Below are 18,757 nucleotides of genomic sequence, written 5' to 3'. Positions count from 1 at the left end.
TAGTTTATATGACCTAAGCTTGGCCACTAGGTGCAGCCTCCAAGGATTTTAGCTCTTGTCAAAAGATGCAAAGATGAAGAGATGGTCAGAATGTTGTTTATAACAGGTGTATCCTGGCGGGATGGTTCTACGAAAAACAGTTGTGCTTCCTACTTCTTGGTCTTCAGAGAGTTTTTGTTCCTGCTCATTTTCCAAGCCTATTTTTCCTATCTCCTGCAGATTCTGTGAATCCCTTATGTTCTAATAAATTTCATTTTTATTTAAGATAGCCTATTTCTATAACTATTCTGTAACACTTAGCCAAAGGGTTCCTAAGTGATATCACACGCACACAAACATGTACCCCCTCAAGCTTATTTATTCCTTCACCACATATCTATTGAGGTCTTTCTTTGTGCCAGGCTGTACTCTAGAAATGAGGGTACAAAGATAAAATAAATCCTACGGCAACTAGGAACAGCTGGATGAGGGTCAAACTTGGACAGGAAGGTGATGTTTAGGACATGTTGAGATTGAAATGTCTATGAGACATCCAGGCAGACATATTTAGTAGCCATGTGGATACCCTTTATTGAAACTCAGCAGAGATATACGGGCTGTACATAAATTGGCTTAGTGGTAATGGTTCAAGCCATGAGAAGGAAGGGAATGGCTTAGAAAGAAGGTTAAAAAAAATAAACACATAAAAAATAAAAGGGCCCAAGATAGAATTTAAACACCTACATTTAAAGGATGGTGGAGGGAGATGAACCAATGGCAAATGGAAATTTCTGAAGATAGTACTATCTGAAAAAGAAAAAAATGACAGGAGAAAGATGCCGGGGAGACCACAGGAGGGACTTTCGATAAAAAGGTTGTCAAATGTCTCAGAGAGAAAAGAAAATTAAAATGTCCTTGAACCTCAGGAAAATCTACTTTAGGTAGGTAGTAGTTTGAGGAATGAATGGGAGAAGGAAAAGTGGAGGCAGCAAATGTTAAAAGATCTTTGCAAGAACCTTGACTGAAAGGAAAGGGAAAGCTAGAGGTGGGGAGATGAGGATGAAAGAGTGACTTCTAAGACAGGACAGAGGAGAGTGTTTCTATGCTAAGAGCAAGAAGACAGAATGAAGCTGATGAAATAGAAATGGATGCAGGTTCTCAGGGAAGTTGTCAGGGGAGAGAGGGAGAAGCAGGCTTCACAAAGTGGACTTGGAGGGAAGAGGAATAACACATCACCTGAGAAAGCAGTCAGGGGTGGAAAGGACCCCTGCATATCAATTTGTAGGTGTTGCTGGAGAAATTACACACAGACCCAGTGCCTTTAAAGTATTTTTTAATTTTGTTTTCTAACCAACTGTTAGTTTTGATGATAAATTGTTGTAAAGAGACTCTGGACTCAGACTGCCTGTGGTTGAAAGCTCACCTCTACCTCTACTGCTTAATAGCTGTGTCATCCGGTCAATTTACTTACTCTCTGTGCTTTATTTTCTTTATCTGTAATAGGGGCTTTTGGGAGGGGGGGATGCAGGGAGCTGTCATATAGTAAGTGCTATGAAAGTGTTAGCTACTATAATTATTTACCACCAAATTATCACGTCCCAGAGGTTGAGGTTTTCTATTTTGTTAAGGGCTGTCTACTCAGAGTAGGGGCTCAATAAATTTTCATGAGTAAATGAGTTGGGGTGAGAGAGCGAGGCTTGGAGGGAAAGAAAGCCTTGGGAGTAGGACGCTTTCAGTACAGAGCTCAGCGGGGCTAGAATCCTTATTAAGGGTCAAACTCTGGGCCACTCGCGGCTTCCTGGGGTCTGGGGCAGCGGGCCTACAACCCGACTCAAAGAGCGTACCTAGGACTACCGAAGTCGCAGGCGCTGAGACCTTTGGGTGCTCGGGAAGCTCCTCCCCCGGCGATGCACCCATGGCTCCTCCCCTGGAGGGCGGTGTCGCGCCCACCCAGCGAGAACAGGGGCAAGCACTGAATTTGCCCAGCGGGGAGGGCGGGGCGGAGCCGACGCTTAGGCCAGGCCTCGGCCCACCTCATCCAAGGGGGACGGAAGTCTCAGCCCCACTCTCGACCTCCCCCGGGAGCCCTGGACTGAGAGCCAAGCCTCGCCCCACCAGGCGGCCGGCACTATGAAGCGTGCGGCGACTCTGCGCCTGCTCTCGGATTTAAGCAACTTCAGCGGCTCAGCCCGGCTCCGGGAGTTGCTGGCTGCGGACCCAGAGGTCCGAGTGCGCTGCAGCCCGGACGGCCGCCACCTGCTGCTACTGCGACCCCCGGGGGCTCTGGCCCCGCAGCTGCTGATTGCGGTGCGTGGACCGGGCGAGGAGCTGGAGCGTGCCTGGCCGGCTGGCCAACTCTCACCGCTAGACGCCTTCTTCCTGCCGTGGCCGGTGCGACCGGCGCTGGTCTTGGTATGGGAGAGTGGCCTAGCCGAGGTGTGGGGAGCGGGCGTAGGGCCCGGCTGGCGACTGCTGCAGAGCACCGAACTGTGTCCGAGCAGTGGATCCCGCGTGGTGGCCGTAGCGGCCCTCCGAAGCCGCCTGGTGTGGTGCGAGGAGCGTCAGGCTGATGCTGAGGGTTGCCTAGTGCCGCCCTCAGCAGCTTTCAGCCACCATGTGTGTGTCAGGACCCTGGAGCCCAGCGGGGAGGCTGGCACCAACCTGGGCCGCACACACATCCTCCTGCACCACTGCCCCCCTTTCAAGCTGCTGGCCTCCCGCAAGGACTTCTTCCTGGTGCCCACTGCCAACACCTGGCCTGGTGTGGGCCACATTCTGCTCATCTGGAACCCAGGCAAGGGTAAGGTGATGGTGGCTGCCCCAAATCTTGGCTTCTCCTACAGTAAGAGCCTGAATCCTGGACGAGGGGACACATGGGACTTCCGGACTCTCCTTCGAGGCCTTCCTGGGCTACTGTCCCCCAGGCAGCCATTGACTGTACATACCTGGGCCCCAACTCCCCGGGGACTGCTACTGCTTGACTTCAGGGGCACTGTGAGCCTGGTGCAATCCCATGGTGGTACCCGGGCAGTGGGCACCCTGCAGGAGGCACCTGTAGGCCAGGCAGGGTCTGCAGCACTGGGAACATGTCATGGCACTCTGGCCTGTGTGCTGGGCTCCACATTGGAACTGTTGGACATGGGCAGCGGGCAGCTGCTGGAGAGGAAGGTCCTCAGTACAGACCGAGTACATTTGCTGGAACCCCTAGCCCCTGACACAGAGAATAAGGAAGAGCTGGAGACACGAGGAGGTCTTCGTCTGCTTTCAGCTTTGGGTCTGTTTCGTGTAGGCTGGGAAGCTCCACAGGGCCTTGAGCTGCCTTCAGCTGAAGACCTGGTATTTGAGGAAGCCTGCGAGTACTACCAGCGACGGAGCCTGCGGGGTGCTCAACTCACCCCTGAGGAACTGAGACACAGCAGCATATTCCGGGCACCTCAGGCTCTGGCCTCCATTCTCCAGGGCCACGTGTCCCCTTCTACACTATTGACCATATTGAGGGCTGAGCTTCGGGATTACCGGAGCTTAGAGCACCTCAAAGCCCAGCTGGTGGCTGGGGACGATGAAGAGGCTGGCTGGACTGAGCTGGCAGAGCAGGAAGTGGCACGCCTGCTGAGGACTGAGTTGATGGGAGACCAGCTGGCCCAGCTCAACACAATTTTCCAAGCCCTTCCTACAGCAGCCTGGGGTGCCTTCCTCAGGGTCCTGCAGCTCCAGCCAGATGGGAATGGCAGGTTGAGGTCCCAAGCTCCACCTGATGTGTGGAAAAAGGTACTAGGGGTTACAGCAGCTGGAAAGGAACCCCCCAATGGGGTACTGCCCCTCTTTGAACTCCTATGCCAATACCTCTGCCGGCTAGAACCCCGATGGCTGCCACCCTTTGTGGAGCTGGCACAGCAGCAGAGAGGGCCTGGGTGGGGGGCAGGGGGCCCAGGGCTGCCTCTGTATCGCCGAGCTCTGGCAGTACTAGGAGAGGAGGGGACCAGGCCTGAGGCACTGGAGCTAGAACTGCTTTTGGGCAGTGGGCGGCCCAAAGCTGTGCTCCAAGCTGTGGGGCAGCTGGTACAAAAGGAGCAGTGGGAGCGGGTTCTAGAGGCTGGCCTGGTCTTCAGCCCCTCCAGCCCCCTGCTTCGAAGTGAGATCTTCAAACTGCTGCTGGCCGAATTTGCCCGGCACCGGCGACTTGATGCTCACCTCCCCCTCCTTTGCCGCCTGTGCCCACCAGACCTAGCTCCCACTGAGCTCCTGCTGCTACTGCGGGCACACCTCCCAGATGAGTCGGAGCCCCCCACCCCATTCCCTAAGCCTGGGGCAGAGCCCCCTCTCACTGTGGGCTTGCTCAGAGCTCTACTGGAGCATACTGGGGCTCAAGGACAGCCCTCAGGCCCAGTTCTAAGCTTATATGAGGACATCCTCTGGGACCCAGGCACTCCACCTCCCACCCCACCACGGGGACCTATGACTACCCTCCAGACATCAGACCACCCAGGCCTGGAGACCTGGGCACCATCTGGACAGGGCTTCTGTGTGACTGACACAGGCTGAAAAGAGCTTCTGTGAGCAGGGAAGCGTGCCTAGGAGTTGTAGAGGGCCAGGGTGAGCATTGTTTTATACATATATATATATATATGCAAAATATTGTCATATAATAAATATATTTGGTCTTTAGCTTCAGGTTTTTGTCATGGCACAGAGCTCTCCTAAAATCCTTGGATTTTCCTGAGTGATAGGAATGTCTTATTATTCATAACAGACCCCTTTAGATCACACCTGCTTTATGCTAATGAGGTAACTTAGGATGGGTCCCCAGCCTCAGAATGGGGCTAGTCACCAGAAGGACCAAGTGATGAGAGGATTGGAATTTTCAGCCCCATCTCCAACCTCCTGGGAGGTGAGTGGGACTAGAAATTGAGCTCTATAAAAACTCCCGGACAAGAAAATTTAATGAGCTTCTAGCTTGGTGAACACATCAAGAGTGACACCCAGAGAGGTCGTGGAAACTACCTACACACACACACACACACACACACCATACCTTGCTCTATGCATGGATTCCATCTGGCTTTTCCTGAATTGTATCCTTTGTAATAAACCTGTAAACATAAGTAAAGTGGTTCCCAGAGTTCTGTGAGCCATTCTAGCAAATTATCAAACCAAATTATAGCATGGGAATTCCCCATTTATAGCCAGTCAGTCAGAAGTACCAGTGACTTGCAACTGGCATTTTAAACTTATCATTTTTTCTTTTTTATGCGACTGGCATTTTAAGTGGGGGCAGCCTTGTGGGACAGCCCTTACCCTGTGGGGTCTGCACTAACTGTAGGTAGTTAGTGTCAGAATTAAATTGACTGCTAGGACACCTATTTGGTGTCTGCAGAGATTTGGTTGTTGGTATTAGAAAACACTCCAGAAATATATACACGCTTTGTGTGATTTTGAACAGCTGAGGGTCTCAGAGGATTGTGGATTATAGAGGGCTGCAGTGGCCACTTCCAATAATGAAAATAACACTTATGAGCATTTAATATGTGCCAGGCACTCTGCTGGTCTTTAATAATTTCTCACTCAACATTTCTGATAACCCCATCAGGAAAGTACTAATATCATCCCCATTTTACAGGTTAAGAAATAGGTTTAGAAAGAGGAAATAAGGTTTAGAAAGCTTTCTTGACCAAGGTCAGTCAACTGGAAAGTAGAGCTCTAAGACTTGAACCACTTTACTGTATAGCCCAGTAGCTGGCTTGAGCTTGAATGCACTTCTCATTCCTGACTCCAGCCTGTTGTAAGGAGGAGGACCTTCAGAGCTGCACCCTTTCCCCAAGACTCCTCTGTTCCCAGGTAGGAACTGTGATAGGTCTTGGGCCCACACCTGTCTCCCCCAGGATTCCTGGAACAGCCCCTGATTGAGGGAAGATTTGCCACAGACAGGAAAGATACTTGCAGAGCCCTCTAGCTTAGTAACAAGAGTCGCTGGAGCAGGGTTACTTGGAGGACTCCCGAAACCAAGAAACAAGAGTATCTCCGGCACAGATTTCTGTTCGTCTGAATTTAGTCAGTAAGACCAACTCTGAAGAAGCCCTGCCCTATGCCCGCTTCTACCCAAGTAACCCTTGATACTGCTACTTAGCATCCTGGGCCCCCAGCTATCGTTTTCCAGGACTTGGAATCCCGGTAAGGACTGCCATTCAGCTTTGTTCTCAGCTGGGACCTACAACTTGGGTTCTGCTCAGCCTCATCCTGGACTAAAGGTGGCCCTTGAGTTTTATGTGGGACTGGGGAGAGCTCCCCTCTTGGCAAAGGGGCAGCCTCTCAGGCTTGTCAAAGTCTGCTGTTACTCTTCAGCCACATGGAGGTCCTGAGGCGGCTCATCTGCATGGCCCAGTCCTGGGCTGGCTCCGCCGTCTCACTGAAGTCTCAGGACCACATCTTGGCCTCATCCAGGACTTGGATGGCCCTTGTCCTGGCCTTCAAGCCAGGTTGTCTACCGATACCAGGACTCAAGCTTCTATCCCTTACGCTACTGTTGCTCCCAGAGGCCCAGAACTAGGGACAGGTCATTCCTCAGCCTCCTTCTCAGCCCCTTTCTGGTTTGGGTCTGGAGGCTGGGCCCATTAGGACTCCTCAGTGGGCAGCTAGGGATGGCCAAAAGCAGGAATCTTCTTCCTGTTCATGATCCTGCTGAATCCTGGTGGTTTCTTTGCCTGAGATTTGTCTTGGGGCTCTTTCTGTGCTCAGAGGAAAAGGAATTGTACTCAGTGGGCCCCTGGAGGCATAAGCAAAAGAAGGGAGCCAGGCTTTTCCTTGGAATTGTATGGCTCAAGGAAGTTCCTCAGGGCCACCAACTAGTAGGGCGTCCAGGGGGGGAAACACCCAGCTTGGCAGCTCTCAGGTCAGGAGCAGGTGGGCTTAGATGGGAACTTTCACCTGCTCTTACAGACGAGGCCCTTGATTGTGCTTATGCTTGCTCATACCCCACCTCTAACATGGGGTGGGGGTTGGGGGGGTGTGACTGACCCCAAACCATGCCTGTTTGGAGAACAGCTGAGGGATGCAGATATCATTGTGTTATGGTTCTGGTAGTGTGTGAGAGGGCTATCAAAGAGATGGCTCACTATGGTCTTCCTGAGTCAAAGCGCTCTGAATAGGTGAGTGGAGATCCCAAGTCTGAGGTCTTTGGTTGGTAGGGAGTGTTTTAGGGCCAGAAAGTAGAGAAGGCCCCTGAACAAAATGTGGAGACCTGGGGAAATGGGAGAGATATGAGTTGAGGTCCTTGATTATGGGTGCGTGGGTAAAGGGGGAAGTTCTGGGGCTAAAGGTTTTGAGAAGTGGAGAAGCCCCAGGTCCTAGGTTCCTGGGTAAGTGAGAGAGAGGATCCTAGGCCCACAGGTAGGACCTTTTCCACAGGTATACCTCACCTTTGGGACTCTCTCAAGTTCACTTGGCAGTAGCCTCTAGAAAGCTTGAAGATGAAGCTAAAGCTGGGCAAGAGCAGAATGCAATCTGGGCAAAGAAGAAGCAAATCCTGTTTCCTCTACCTGCCTCTGTGGCCATGGTACCCAATCCTCCCTTTTTCATCTCCCTACCGCCTACCCACATTCCCAGCCCCAGCTCTATACTTCCCTTCCCTCATCAGGGGATCCACTATTTGAACATAGACCACAATTTCCATGCCGCCCATGGCTAGACCACAGGACTATAGGGACCCAAATCTTCCCCACATTGCAAAGGCTAGAGAGCAGAGCCCCACCCCTTCCTCTATAAGTGGCCAGATTGGGTCAATGTCCAAACCACTCCTGCTTTCCTCTCATGCCCTGACCCACCCCAGGCCTGGCCTTGGCCACTTGTCATTGAGACTGTTACGGTAGGTTCCTGGTTGGTATCCCTGTCTCCTCAAATCTAACTTTGCTAATCCAGAGTATTGTAACAAGCAAATCTGATCAAGTTCAGCACCTACTTCAATATTCATGGTAAAGACCAAATTCTCAACAAATACATCTCTTCCTTCGTGACTGGCACTACCTCTCTTTCCAGTCTTCTCTGTGGTCACTCTTCCATCTCCCACCCTCTGAAGAATATATTACACTTTGAACTACTTGTGGTTCCCTGAACTCACTAGGCTTCCCAGCCTCGTGCCTTATGTGTGGCATGCTTTCTACTCTCTTCTCTGTCTGACCTAAACCCTTTAAGATACATTCAAGTGTCACTTCCTCTCCTACAACTTCTTTACTTACTCCCAATAGATTTAGTTGCACCTTCTCCTGTTCTCCCACAATTCTTGGGATGTACCTCTAAAAAAGCATTCGTCAAACTATGTTTCATTGCCTACTTATTTGTCTCCCTGATTAAGGGAGGACACCATGGTTATTTGTATTTTTGTATCCTCAGCATGTATTACTGTACCAATGTCATAGTAGTTTCAATTATTGAACATGCAGGAACTGACTGGTCCCTGTGGCCTAGAGTGAGAAGGGATTAGGCTCTGGGCTTTAGGGATTTTCTGGCTTTTTCCCTTCTTCCCTTAGGCCAGACTCATTGGTTGATCCAGATCTGAAATTGATGGAAGTAGGTCAGCTGAATCTGAAGGAAGAACCAGGTCACCTGGGGCAATGGTGCGGGTGGGGAAGCCACTGAACCAGGGCCATCTTGGGAGTTGAGGTGGGAGTGGAAGGAATGGACATAACTAGTACTAGCCAGGGGCCCCTGATCCCCAAACCAGAAGAGAAGAAGGGGCGGGAAAGCCTGGGTCAGTGAGGTTCTAGGGGAGGGATGGGTGGAAGGGGCTAGTGGGAGTTGTGGGGCAAGATCAAAAGACTGAGGATTGATCCCCACGTTGAATACTGCCATCAGGGAACTTGTTCTTGGGAAGTGTACAGATGCACCAGAATTTTGTTCACAGAGACTTAGGTGGTCAGGGAAAGAGAGACAGCTTCAGAGACTGGGGAGAAGGCAGTTCTGATTCCAGGCTGGAATGCCTGGCACCCTTACTGCCCTGAAGGGAAAAAATATCCTGGAAGTGGCGCCCCAGGTCCCCACTTAGTCTTCCTAGACACAGGCTCCCCCTAGTGGTTCCTCTTGCCACAGCCAGCTCCACCCACCACCCTCAAAACATGCACACACTTGACCATTCTGACTAAGAACTGAGGAAGCCTCTGGAGCTGATAAATTAAGGTTCTCCGAGGGCAAGAGAGGTGGAGGAGGAGGTGGTCAGGGCAGAAGTCAGGGAGCAAAATCACAGGGAAAGGAAGGGATGCTGGACTTGTGGTAGGACGGTACCACCCAAAAGGAAGGGGACCTGAGCTCCCAGGATGTTTCCATTCCATGGTTGTAAACTGCTTACACTATTACGACATGGGACCCCATTTCTGCTGGTAAACAAACATTCAGGTTTGGAGGGAGGCTGAATCAGGCTGTGAGGTCCGGGCAGAGTGACCAGTCACTCACCGGTTGTGGGTAGAAGACTTAGAGTGGTTTCTCCTCTAATTCTCAGAGGAAGGGTTTGGGGCCTGGCTCCAAAGATCTCTGCACAGGAGCATGACAGAACAGGAGCAAGAAGAAATGTGAGGAGAAACAGTCAGAGAGATGAGTAAGAGGATGGAGTTGGACCAGGAGAACAGAGAGAGGAGACAGACAAATGGGAACAGGGAAATGGTTCTGGGAGAGAAATGGAAATCCATCCACTCTGGGGAGCAGAGGAGGCTCTCAGGTGTGAATCCTGGGCGATGGAGGAAGGGGAAGAAGGGGGGGTCCCTTGGGGCCCCTCACCAGAATTATGGCCAAAGTGTAGAGCCAGTGGAACAGCTGGTCTAGATCTGGTCTCCCAGAGATTTCCGCTATCTGGGAAATAACGGAAAAGGAAAGGAGCTGTGAGGAGCTGGGGAAGGGAGAGTGAGGGGGTGGACTTCACCAAGAATAAGGATGGTCCACTTCATCCTGAGCCTCCCGGAGCTGGACGTTCTGGAGGAGCCAACAGTCCAGGTCTCTTATAGGTTTCAGGTCCTCAGGCTTTGGCAGCCATTCAGATTCCAAGGTGATGTGCAGTCTTCTCAACGTCTGTACTGGAGAAAAGTGGGGAGAGATGGGCATTGCCCCGATCCCTAACAGCTCCAGGCAGGCTGTAGGAGCAGCCTGGGGTTTCAGAACTGGGGACAGGGTTTTCCAAGCAGAAGGGGACAGCCCTGATGCTGGCGGTGGGAAGGCTACAGCAGGGTAGGGAAGGGAAGGGAAGGCTAAGTAAGGGGAGGTATGGGGCAGGGGGGACCCAGAGATAGCCAGGTCAGTGTCCTGGACCACAGCAGTGGGGACACTGACCTGGATATCACTGAGATCGCTGTCTAGAGGGGAAATCAAGTGACTACTCATCACTGACTACATTGGCTTATTGTTCTCAGAGCCCCTTTGGGGATAGAAGCAGCTTAGTGTGGGAAGGGGATTTATTCAGAGCCTAGAGGAGAGAGGAAGGACATATCAGTGACCCACTTCTTGCCTCCACCACACTGGGCTGGCACTAGTGAGTTCCCCAGTGAGGAGGTCTCCCCTGTGAATGTTGGGGAAGGGGAGGACATGAAGGGGCCTTTATTGGGTATAAGGGAAAGGCTGCTTCGGAAGAGGGGATGGGAATGGCTCCGGAGTAGAAAATTTAGAGGCGGATGGCCAAGAGGGGTCAAACCAAAGAAGGGGAGTCAGAACACTAGTTGGATTTCCTAAACCTTTGTGGTTTCTCCAATAAAAGATAGTTTCTCCGTGTAGAATGTACAAATTCCACGTGGCTCCAGACGGTCTCTCTACTGACATCGTGAAGGGGCTGTGTTTTTCATTTTCATGACAAATTTAACTGGAGCTGAGAGTGGGCTCTGGACTCCATGTTTGTCACTTTTGTTAGACTTGTCCATCATCCCCTCAATTATTAGCAGTCAGATCTTAACTCGAAGAGGGCTCCCATGCTTGGAGTGAAGGAAAATGAGGCAGAGAATCTGTGCTCAATCCATTTCTCCCGTGAATAGTTTTTTGGAAGCAGAACTCCAAGGGGTCATATAGGGGAGGACAGCTGAAGAGCCATCAAGAAAACAAGAGGGGAGCAGTTCTCCGTCAGCCCCAAATCTGCCCTGCCTCCCCAGTTCTGTCCCCTAACTTCAATTCCCCATCACCACCCTGTCAAGCCCTGGTCACCCCTTTCTATTGCTCACATCTCCCACACCCCATCTCTTCAAGTAATGGATTTTGAGCTTGTATGCATTGAAGGTCAAATCTACTAAGTCTATGAGTATGTTGAAATTCTTAAAATTTGAATTCAGCACATCTTCTGTATTATAAACCCTGCTGATGTCCCAATATCCTCCAGCTGGGTATTCACATGGGGCGGGTGGGTGGGGGCAGAAATGGGGTGGTAGTACAAGAATAGGATCTGGAGCTGGGAGGATAATCCCACCCCATACCTGTGCCTTCTTGTCCATTATTTCTGGGATATTATAGAGAGACTGTGGGTCCCCTACTGGTTTCCAAGTTTCTCTAACCCCAAATCCATGTGACTGATTCTAAGAAAGGGGGGGTTAGGAACACAGACAGTGCTTACATCCATGTCCTGGGAGGTAGAGGAAGCAGGGTGAGGACACCAGAAGGAAAGTTTGAAGGAAGGGGGTTTCCTGCCCAGAAATGATCCCAAGGGAGAAGGGACAGAGAATGAGATTGGGTGGGCTGGGGTCAACCATCTGTAACTGTGATGCCTGGAATCTCACCCACCCATTCCCATGGGTGGGTGTGACCCAGGGTGTCTGAGAGGCTGGGGTTCTGGAGTGAGGGTAGAATCTGAGTCTGGCTGAGAGGGAAATTCCCAGGGTGGAGGGAGTTAAATCTCTTCTGTGCCTGGAGGATGGCCTGAAGGGAGGAGCAAAAGTTGTATTTGTTTTTTTCTGAGGGAGTAGCTGCTATAGGAAATGGCCTCATACAGGGGCTCACTGCTTATGAAATTGCAGATATTCTAGCTCCTGGTAGACAAAGCAGGAGGGAGAGGAAGACGGAACTCAAGACCAGGTCAGAATGTGGAGAGAGGTCAAGAGAGTCAGGAGAGGAGGGTGAGAAAGAGGACAGGGGAAGGTGTGAAAATTAGGAAGGGATGGATTGAGGGGGAGGGAATGAGAGAGAAAAATAGAAGAGGGGTCAGGGGCAGATGAGAGGAGTCAGGGTACGGACAGTGGTAGGTTTTGGGGAGTTCTGAGTAATGAAAAGGGATGGTTTTTTGAGGGATGGAGCCCAGATACGGAGCAAGTTGCATAAGGTGGGGAGGGGTCACAGGTTAGGATGTGATCTCATTGAGACCAGAGGTGGCTCCCGCCCTGAGACCAGCTTTAAGACATGGAGGGGGTGGGCACTGGTTAGGGGAAAGGAGCATGGTCATGGCCTGTAGGAAGGAGGAATGCAGGTGGTGCTGGGAACTGGACTTATGGAGCTAATAGCCCCTGCAGAACTCACACAGGCAGCAGTACAGGCTGAGGCCGGACAGGAAGAGTACCAGAGTAAAGATGAGGCAGACACCAGGCACCATGATGTAGCTAGCCTCATAGTCAAGACCTGGGAGGGGCGGGGGAGGGAATAGTCTTAGACTTCAGCCAGACATCCAGGTAGCTCCTCACCCAGCCTACTTCCTGTGTGCACAGAGCAGGGAGGGGCAGTGGCAGAGGTGGCCTCTGGAGACCACACCAGCAAACAGAGCTCCCTTGATTTTCTTGTAGCTGTCCCACTGGCTGTCCTTGCTTTTTATGCTCTCAGCAAGTCTAGGTCTAGGTGGGGGAGAAGGCAGAGTGATGAGGCAGAATGGACCCAATTAGCCAGCACCTATTGGGCAAAGGGGGACAGCCTCTCCTACATACCCTCCTTACACCATCTAAATATACTGACATGGGACAAGAGGGCTCCAGAGCCTCTCTGCTTTACAGCTAGACTAACCTACTTGGTTTGCAATATCTTAGTTCCTAAGAAACCAGTCCTCCCACATGTCCCACTTCAGGATCCCATCCATTTCTACTCCTGTGGGCCTCAGACATCCCCTGGGTTGACCTCCTGACAGTGAGCTGGCTGGAAGAGGGGATGTGGAGGGTCTATTTCTGGTCTGACAGGTGGCGTGGGACAGCAGTCCTAATCCCCATCTCCCAGGGCCCCTGGGCACATCACAATAGCTAACCGTTAGTGAAAGCTTACTCTGTGCCAGGGACTTTCTAAATTCTCTATATCAATTCATCCTCCTGACAACCTTATAAGATAGGTGTTGTTGTTATCTCCATTTTAGAGTTGAGGAAACACGCTCAAAGAGGTTAAATAACTTGTTCATAGTTACCCACCTATAAGTGGTTGAGCCAGGATTCAAAACAGGGCCCATGCTCTAAACCACTGTGCTGTGCTTACTGCAGGGATCCCCATTTTAGTTCATGGCACTAGCGTCCTCCCAGTTCCCCCAAACCTCAACATTGCCTTCCATCCTCCCCCCTTCTTACTCCCCAGATTCAGTAAGCTGCCAAATTCCATCTATTTTCCTCCTCTTCTCAGACCCACCATAAATGCTCTAATTCAGGTCATTACTACTTTCTACCAGGATTTTGTCTCGTTTATGTTTAGTATTTGTTGTTATAAAGGTAGCTTTGAGTACATTCAAGGAAATTTGAAAAATGAGAAAAAAAAGCCACCTAGAATTAAATCATCTTATTACTACCATTTTACTTTCTTCCCATGTAATTTTTCCTATGCATAAACCCCTTTACATAATTGCAATGACTTTGTATAATTTTTATCCTACTTTTTCAGTTAATATTTATCATAAGTGTTTATTCACACTTTTTTAACCTCTTGGTTAAAAAATCATTTTGATGGCTGTGTACCACTCCATTGTTAGGATGTCATATAGTGTTTTGTTTTTTTTTTAAAGATTTTATTGGGGAAGGGGAACAGGACTTTATTGGGGAACGGTGTGTACTTCCAGGCCTTTTTTTCCAAGTCAAGTTGTCCTTTCAGTCTTAGTTGTGCGCAGCTCAGCTCCTGGTCCAGTTGCTGTTGTTACTTGCCCTTGTTAGTTGCAGTCCCATCCCTTGTGGGACTTGAGGAATCGAACTGGCAACCCTGTGGTTGAGAGCCTGCACTCCAACCAACTGAACCATCCGGGAGCTCAGCAGCAGCTCAGCTCAAGGTGCCATGTTCAATTTTAGTTGCAGGGGGCGCAGCCCACCATCCCTTGCGGGACTCGAGGAATTGAATTGGCAACCTTGTGGTTGAGAGCCCACTGGCCCATGTGGGAATCGAACCGGCAGCCTTTGGAGTTAGGAGCACGGAGCTCCAACTTCCTGAGCCACCAGGCCAGCCCATGTCACATAGTTTTAAACAAGCTATTTTCTTATCCATCACTTTCTGGCGTTTCCAATTTTTCTATAAGTAAAACTATGACTCCCAGAAATGGAATTAGTGGGTCAAAGGTTGTACACATTAATACAAGTTGCTTTTCTGAGAGATTAGCTTACAAAAAGTGTATGAGAGTCTAGTCTCTTCACATCCTCCCAACATTGGGTAGGGTCATTGAAAATCTTTGCCTCTTCAGTATGATTCCATTTACATACTTCAAAAACTGGCAAAACTAATCATGGTGTTAAAAATCAGTACAGGCCTTTGAGTCTCTTGAGCTTTGCCTTTGCTCGGTGCTTTGCGGTGTACTTTCTCCAAATAATGCCACCTTTGGGCCCTTGGGCCTTTGGGCTTTTTGAGCCTTGCTTTTGCTCGGGGGCCCGCTCCAAACACTTTGGAGTGTACTTTTTCTTCTAATAAACTGCTCTTTCACTACTTAAAAAAAAAAAAAATCAGTACAGTGGTTACCCTTGGAGGGAAAAATGATTGAAAAGGGTCTCAAGGAAGACTTCTGGGGTACTGGTAATGTTCTACTTCTTGATCTCAGCACTGGTTACAGAGTGTGTTCAGTTTGAGAAAATTTGTCAAGTTGTACAATTATCATATGTGTAGTTTCTATATGTTACACTTCATACTGAGTTTACCAAGCATGCCAAAAGCACAAAAGACAAAAGAGAAAATAGGTAATTTGTACTTCATTGAAGTGTAAAACTTTTGTGTTCCAGTGAGATATAGATAATGTATTACAGAATTGTACACCTGAAATCTATGTAACTTTACTAACAATTGTTGCCCCAATAAACTTTAATTTAAAGAGGAAAAAAAACAACTTTTGTGTTCCAAAAAACACCCTCAAAAAAGTAAAAAGACAACCTTAGAATTAAGAGAAAATATTTGCAAATCATATGTCTGATAAAAGACTTGTATCTAGAATATATAAATAACTCTTAAAACTCAATAACAAAAAAGACGACTTAATTTAAAAATGGGCAAAGGATCTGAATAGACATTTCTCCAAAGAAGATACACAAATAGACAATAGGCACATGAAAAGATGCTTAACATCATTAGTCATCAGGGAAAAGCAAATCAAAACCACAATGAGATACTACTTCCCACACTCCAGGATGGCTACAATAAAAAAGACAGACAATAACAAGTGTGGGGAGGACATGGAGAAATTAGAGTCTTCATGCATTGCTGATGGGAATGCAAAATGCTGTAGCCACTGTGGACAACAGTCTGGCAGTTTCTCAAAAGGTTAAACATAGAGCCACCATATGACCCAGAAGTTCCACTCCTAAGTATACAGCCACGAGAAATCAAAATATGTGTCTACACAAATCTGTGTACATAAATGTTCATAGCAGCAATATTCATAGCAGCCCCAAAGTGGAAACAACCCAAATGTCCATTGACTGATAAATGGATAAAATGTAGTATATCCATACAATGGAATATTATTTGGCAATAAAAAGAAATGAAATACTGGTACATGTTATAACATGGATGAATCTCGGAAACATTCTTCTAGGTGATAGAAGCTAGTCACAAAACACCATGTATGTATGATTGCATTTATATGACACATCCAGAGGAGGCAAATTTATAGATACAAAGTAGATTTGTGGTTGCCTGGGGTTGGAACAGTGGGGGAAAATATTTTAAAATAGGTTGTGGTAATGGTTGAACAACACTATGAAAACACTAAAAGCCATTGAATTGTACAGTTTAAATGAGTGAATTATATGGTATGTAAATCATATCTCAATAAAGCCGTTATATATTTTTTAATTTACTAGGAAAATTATCTTTATTAGTTTAATAAACCAAAAATCATGTTATTTTAATATACATTCATTTGTTTACTGTTTTTATGTTTTAGTCTTAGTATTTCTTCCTCCGAAATTGTCCTTTATCCATTTATTTATAGAAGAGCCTCTTTTTTCCAACCTTTTTTGCATGAATTAGTTATACAAAAAGATTTTAACTCATCATACTTGCTACAAATATATCTCCTAGTGTATCTGCTTTTGAAAGGGTGAGGGTAGGGGTGGTGATTCAGTTTGTTTTTTATTTATATACATACATTTACCAAAGTTGTAAATTTAGTCTGTATATAGTCAAATTGATCTTTTTTTTTAAATTGAGGTGAAATTCACTCTTTTCCTTTTTGATTTCTTCTATGGTATTTAAACTTGCAAGTTTATCCTCCCCACACATACTCCTAGAAGGTCCTAGAAGGCTGATGAATATTATTTCATCTTATTTCTTCTAATTTTATTTTATTTTTAAAATTTTTATTGGGGAATATTGGGGAACAGTGTTTCTCCAGGGCCCATCAGCTCCAAGTCATTGTCCTTCAATCTAGTTGTGGAGGGCGCAACTCAGCTCCAAGTCCAGTCATCGTTTTCAATCTTCAGTTGCAGGAGGCGCAGCCCACCATCCCATGCGGGAACTGAACCGGCAACCCTGTTGAGAGCCCATGCTCCAACTAACTGAGCCAACCGGCTGCCCTTCCGGCAGCTCAGCAGCACCTCGTCGTCTTCAATCCAGCCGTGGAGGATTCAATCCAGCCGCAGCCCACCATCCCATGCAGGAATCGAACTGGCAACCCCATTGTTCAGAGCCCATGCTCCAACCAACTGAGCCATCCAGCCGCCCTCTTCTAATTTTATTTGCTTACATTTAATTATTTAATCTTGTACAATTTATTTTAAGAAGAGTTAGGATCTTTGGGTTTTAGTTTTTTAAGTTGCTAGCTGCATGGCCCTCATGGCCTCCTAAATGGTCCCTCTTCCCTAGTTGTATATACCGGATCAAACATCAAACAACAACAACAACAACAACAACAACAACAACAACAGCAGCAACAGCAACAGATCCGGGCTAGCTTGGTGGCTCAGGTGGTTAGGGCATCGTGCTCCTAACGCCAAGGTCACCAGTTCGATTCCCACATGGGCCAGTAAGCTGCGCCCTCTACAGCTAAGATTGTGAACAACAGCTCTCCCTGGAGCTGGGCTACTGTGCTGCCATGAGCAGCTGGACGTTGGCGCTGGCTGCTGTGAGCTGCTGTGTGCTGCCATGGGCTACTGTGTGCCGGTGAGCTGCTGTGAGCGGTGGACCGATGACCTGCAACTGACTGCCTCAGCCGTGGGAGGAGCACAAGGCTCATAATACTAGCATGGGCCAGGGAGCTGTGTCCTACACAACTAGACTGAGAAACAAGGGCTAGAACCGCAGTGGGCGGGAAGGGGGCGGGTAGGTGGTAGAAGGGGAAAAAAAAAACATCTCAGTCACTTCTCTGTTCAAAAACTGTTGGTGGCTTCCCACTCTCTGTAAAATTAAGTCTACACTTCTCAGCCTGTTATTCAAAACTCTACAATTTTGGAAGGCTGTGGAAGTCACTTTTACTGATTCCTTCTCTCCCATCCAGCAAAGTACTCACCATTCCTTCCCTCGACTCCCCAAACCCCCACAGTGCAACCTTTGTTGCCTACAGCCTCATTTACCTGCTCTGTCTGCTCCCTGGACCGTCCTCCACGACCTTCCCTAAAGCAATCCCTCTACTTCAAGTACCTGTCAGTCCTGCCAAAATCATTTGCTACAGGTCTACCTCCCTTCAAACAATCACAACCAATTTCACCTTCAGCAAGAAGCCTTCCCAGATCTCTGGTCAAAATTAATTTCTCTCCCTATAGGTCTATAGTACTTTGCCCATTTTAATCCTGTTCCTTGATGTGTGGTTTTTACTCAGATTGTGGCTGGGTCTGACTTTCCCCAGCTCTGGGAGCTTCTGGAGGGCAGGGACCAGGTCTTTCTTAATTGTAACCCCTTAGCCCTTCAGTGACAGCCCACTACGTTTGCATGAAATTCAAAATCCTTGCTGACTCTGTGATCTTGGGCAAGTTGCTTGGCCTCTCTGGCCCTTAGTTTCCCCGTTTCTGGCCTTTAGTGTTTTCCTGTTTAATGGGAGGTAATAACTCTACATTATAGAGTTGTGGTCAGCTTTTAATGAGACCATTGATATAAAGGATTTCTAACACTACCGGGTGTAGAATGAATGTTAACTGCCATCATCACCATCATCGCCAACATCATCACCATCATCATTATCATCACCATCATCATCATCCTCGCCACCATCGCCACCACCATCACCATCATCATCATCATCATCGACACCACAGTATCAATTCATCTGGTCTTGACCTCTCTCCTGCCACATTTCCCCTTGCTCACTAGGCTCAGAACCTACTGGAATTCTATTCTTCCAACCTGCCAGGCTCTTCCCAGCATGAGGGCCTGTTTCCTCTAGCTGGAATCCTCTTCCCCAGGCTCTACCTAGCTAAGTCCTCCTCATCCTTCACATCTCTGATACATCACCCCCTCAGAGTAGCCT

The 18,757-nt window shown here is 48.4% G+C and overlaps 1 protein-coding gene across 1 annotated transcript; it reads left to right on the top strand.

Annotated features, from left to right (window-relative positions):
- The first annotated feature begins 1,908 nt into the window (after positions 1-1,908).
- Positions 1,909-4,644, top strand: HPS6 (HPS6 biogenesis of lysosomal organelles complex 2 subunit 3). The gene has a single exon (XM_019724985.2). The coding sequence runs from the start codon at positions 2,110-2,112 to the stop codon at positions 4,519-4,521; it is 2,412 nt and encodes an 803-aa protein (XP_019580544.2). The 5' UTR covers positions 1,909-2,109; the 3' UTR covers positions 4,522-4,644.
- Positions 4,645-18,757: the final 14,113 nt, after the last annotated feature.

Source organism: Rhinolophus sinicus, linkage group LG07, assembly GCF_036562045.2.
Source record: "Rhinolophus sinicus isolate RSC01 linkage group LG07, ASM3656204v1, whole genome shotgun sequence".
Lineage (NCBI taxonomy): Eukaryota > Metazoa > Chordata > Mammalia > Chiroptera > Rhinolophidae > Rhinolophus > Rhinolophus sinicus.
Note: the sequence above shows the minus strand (reverse complement) of the source record. Positions and strands in the feature narration are given on the sequence as shown.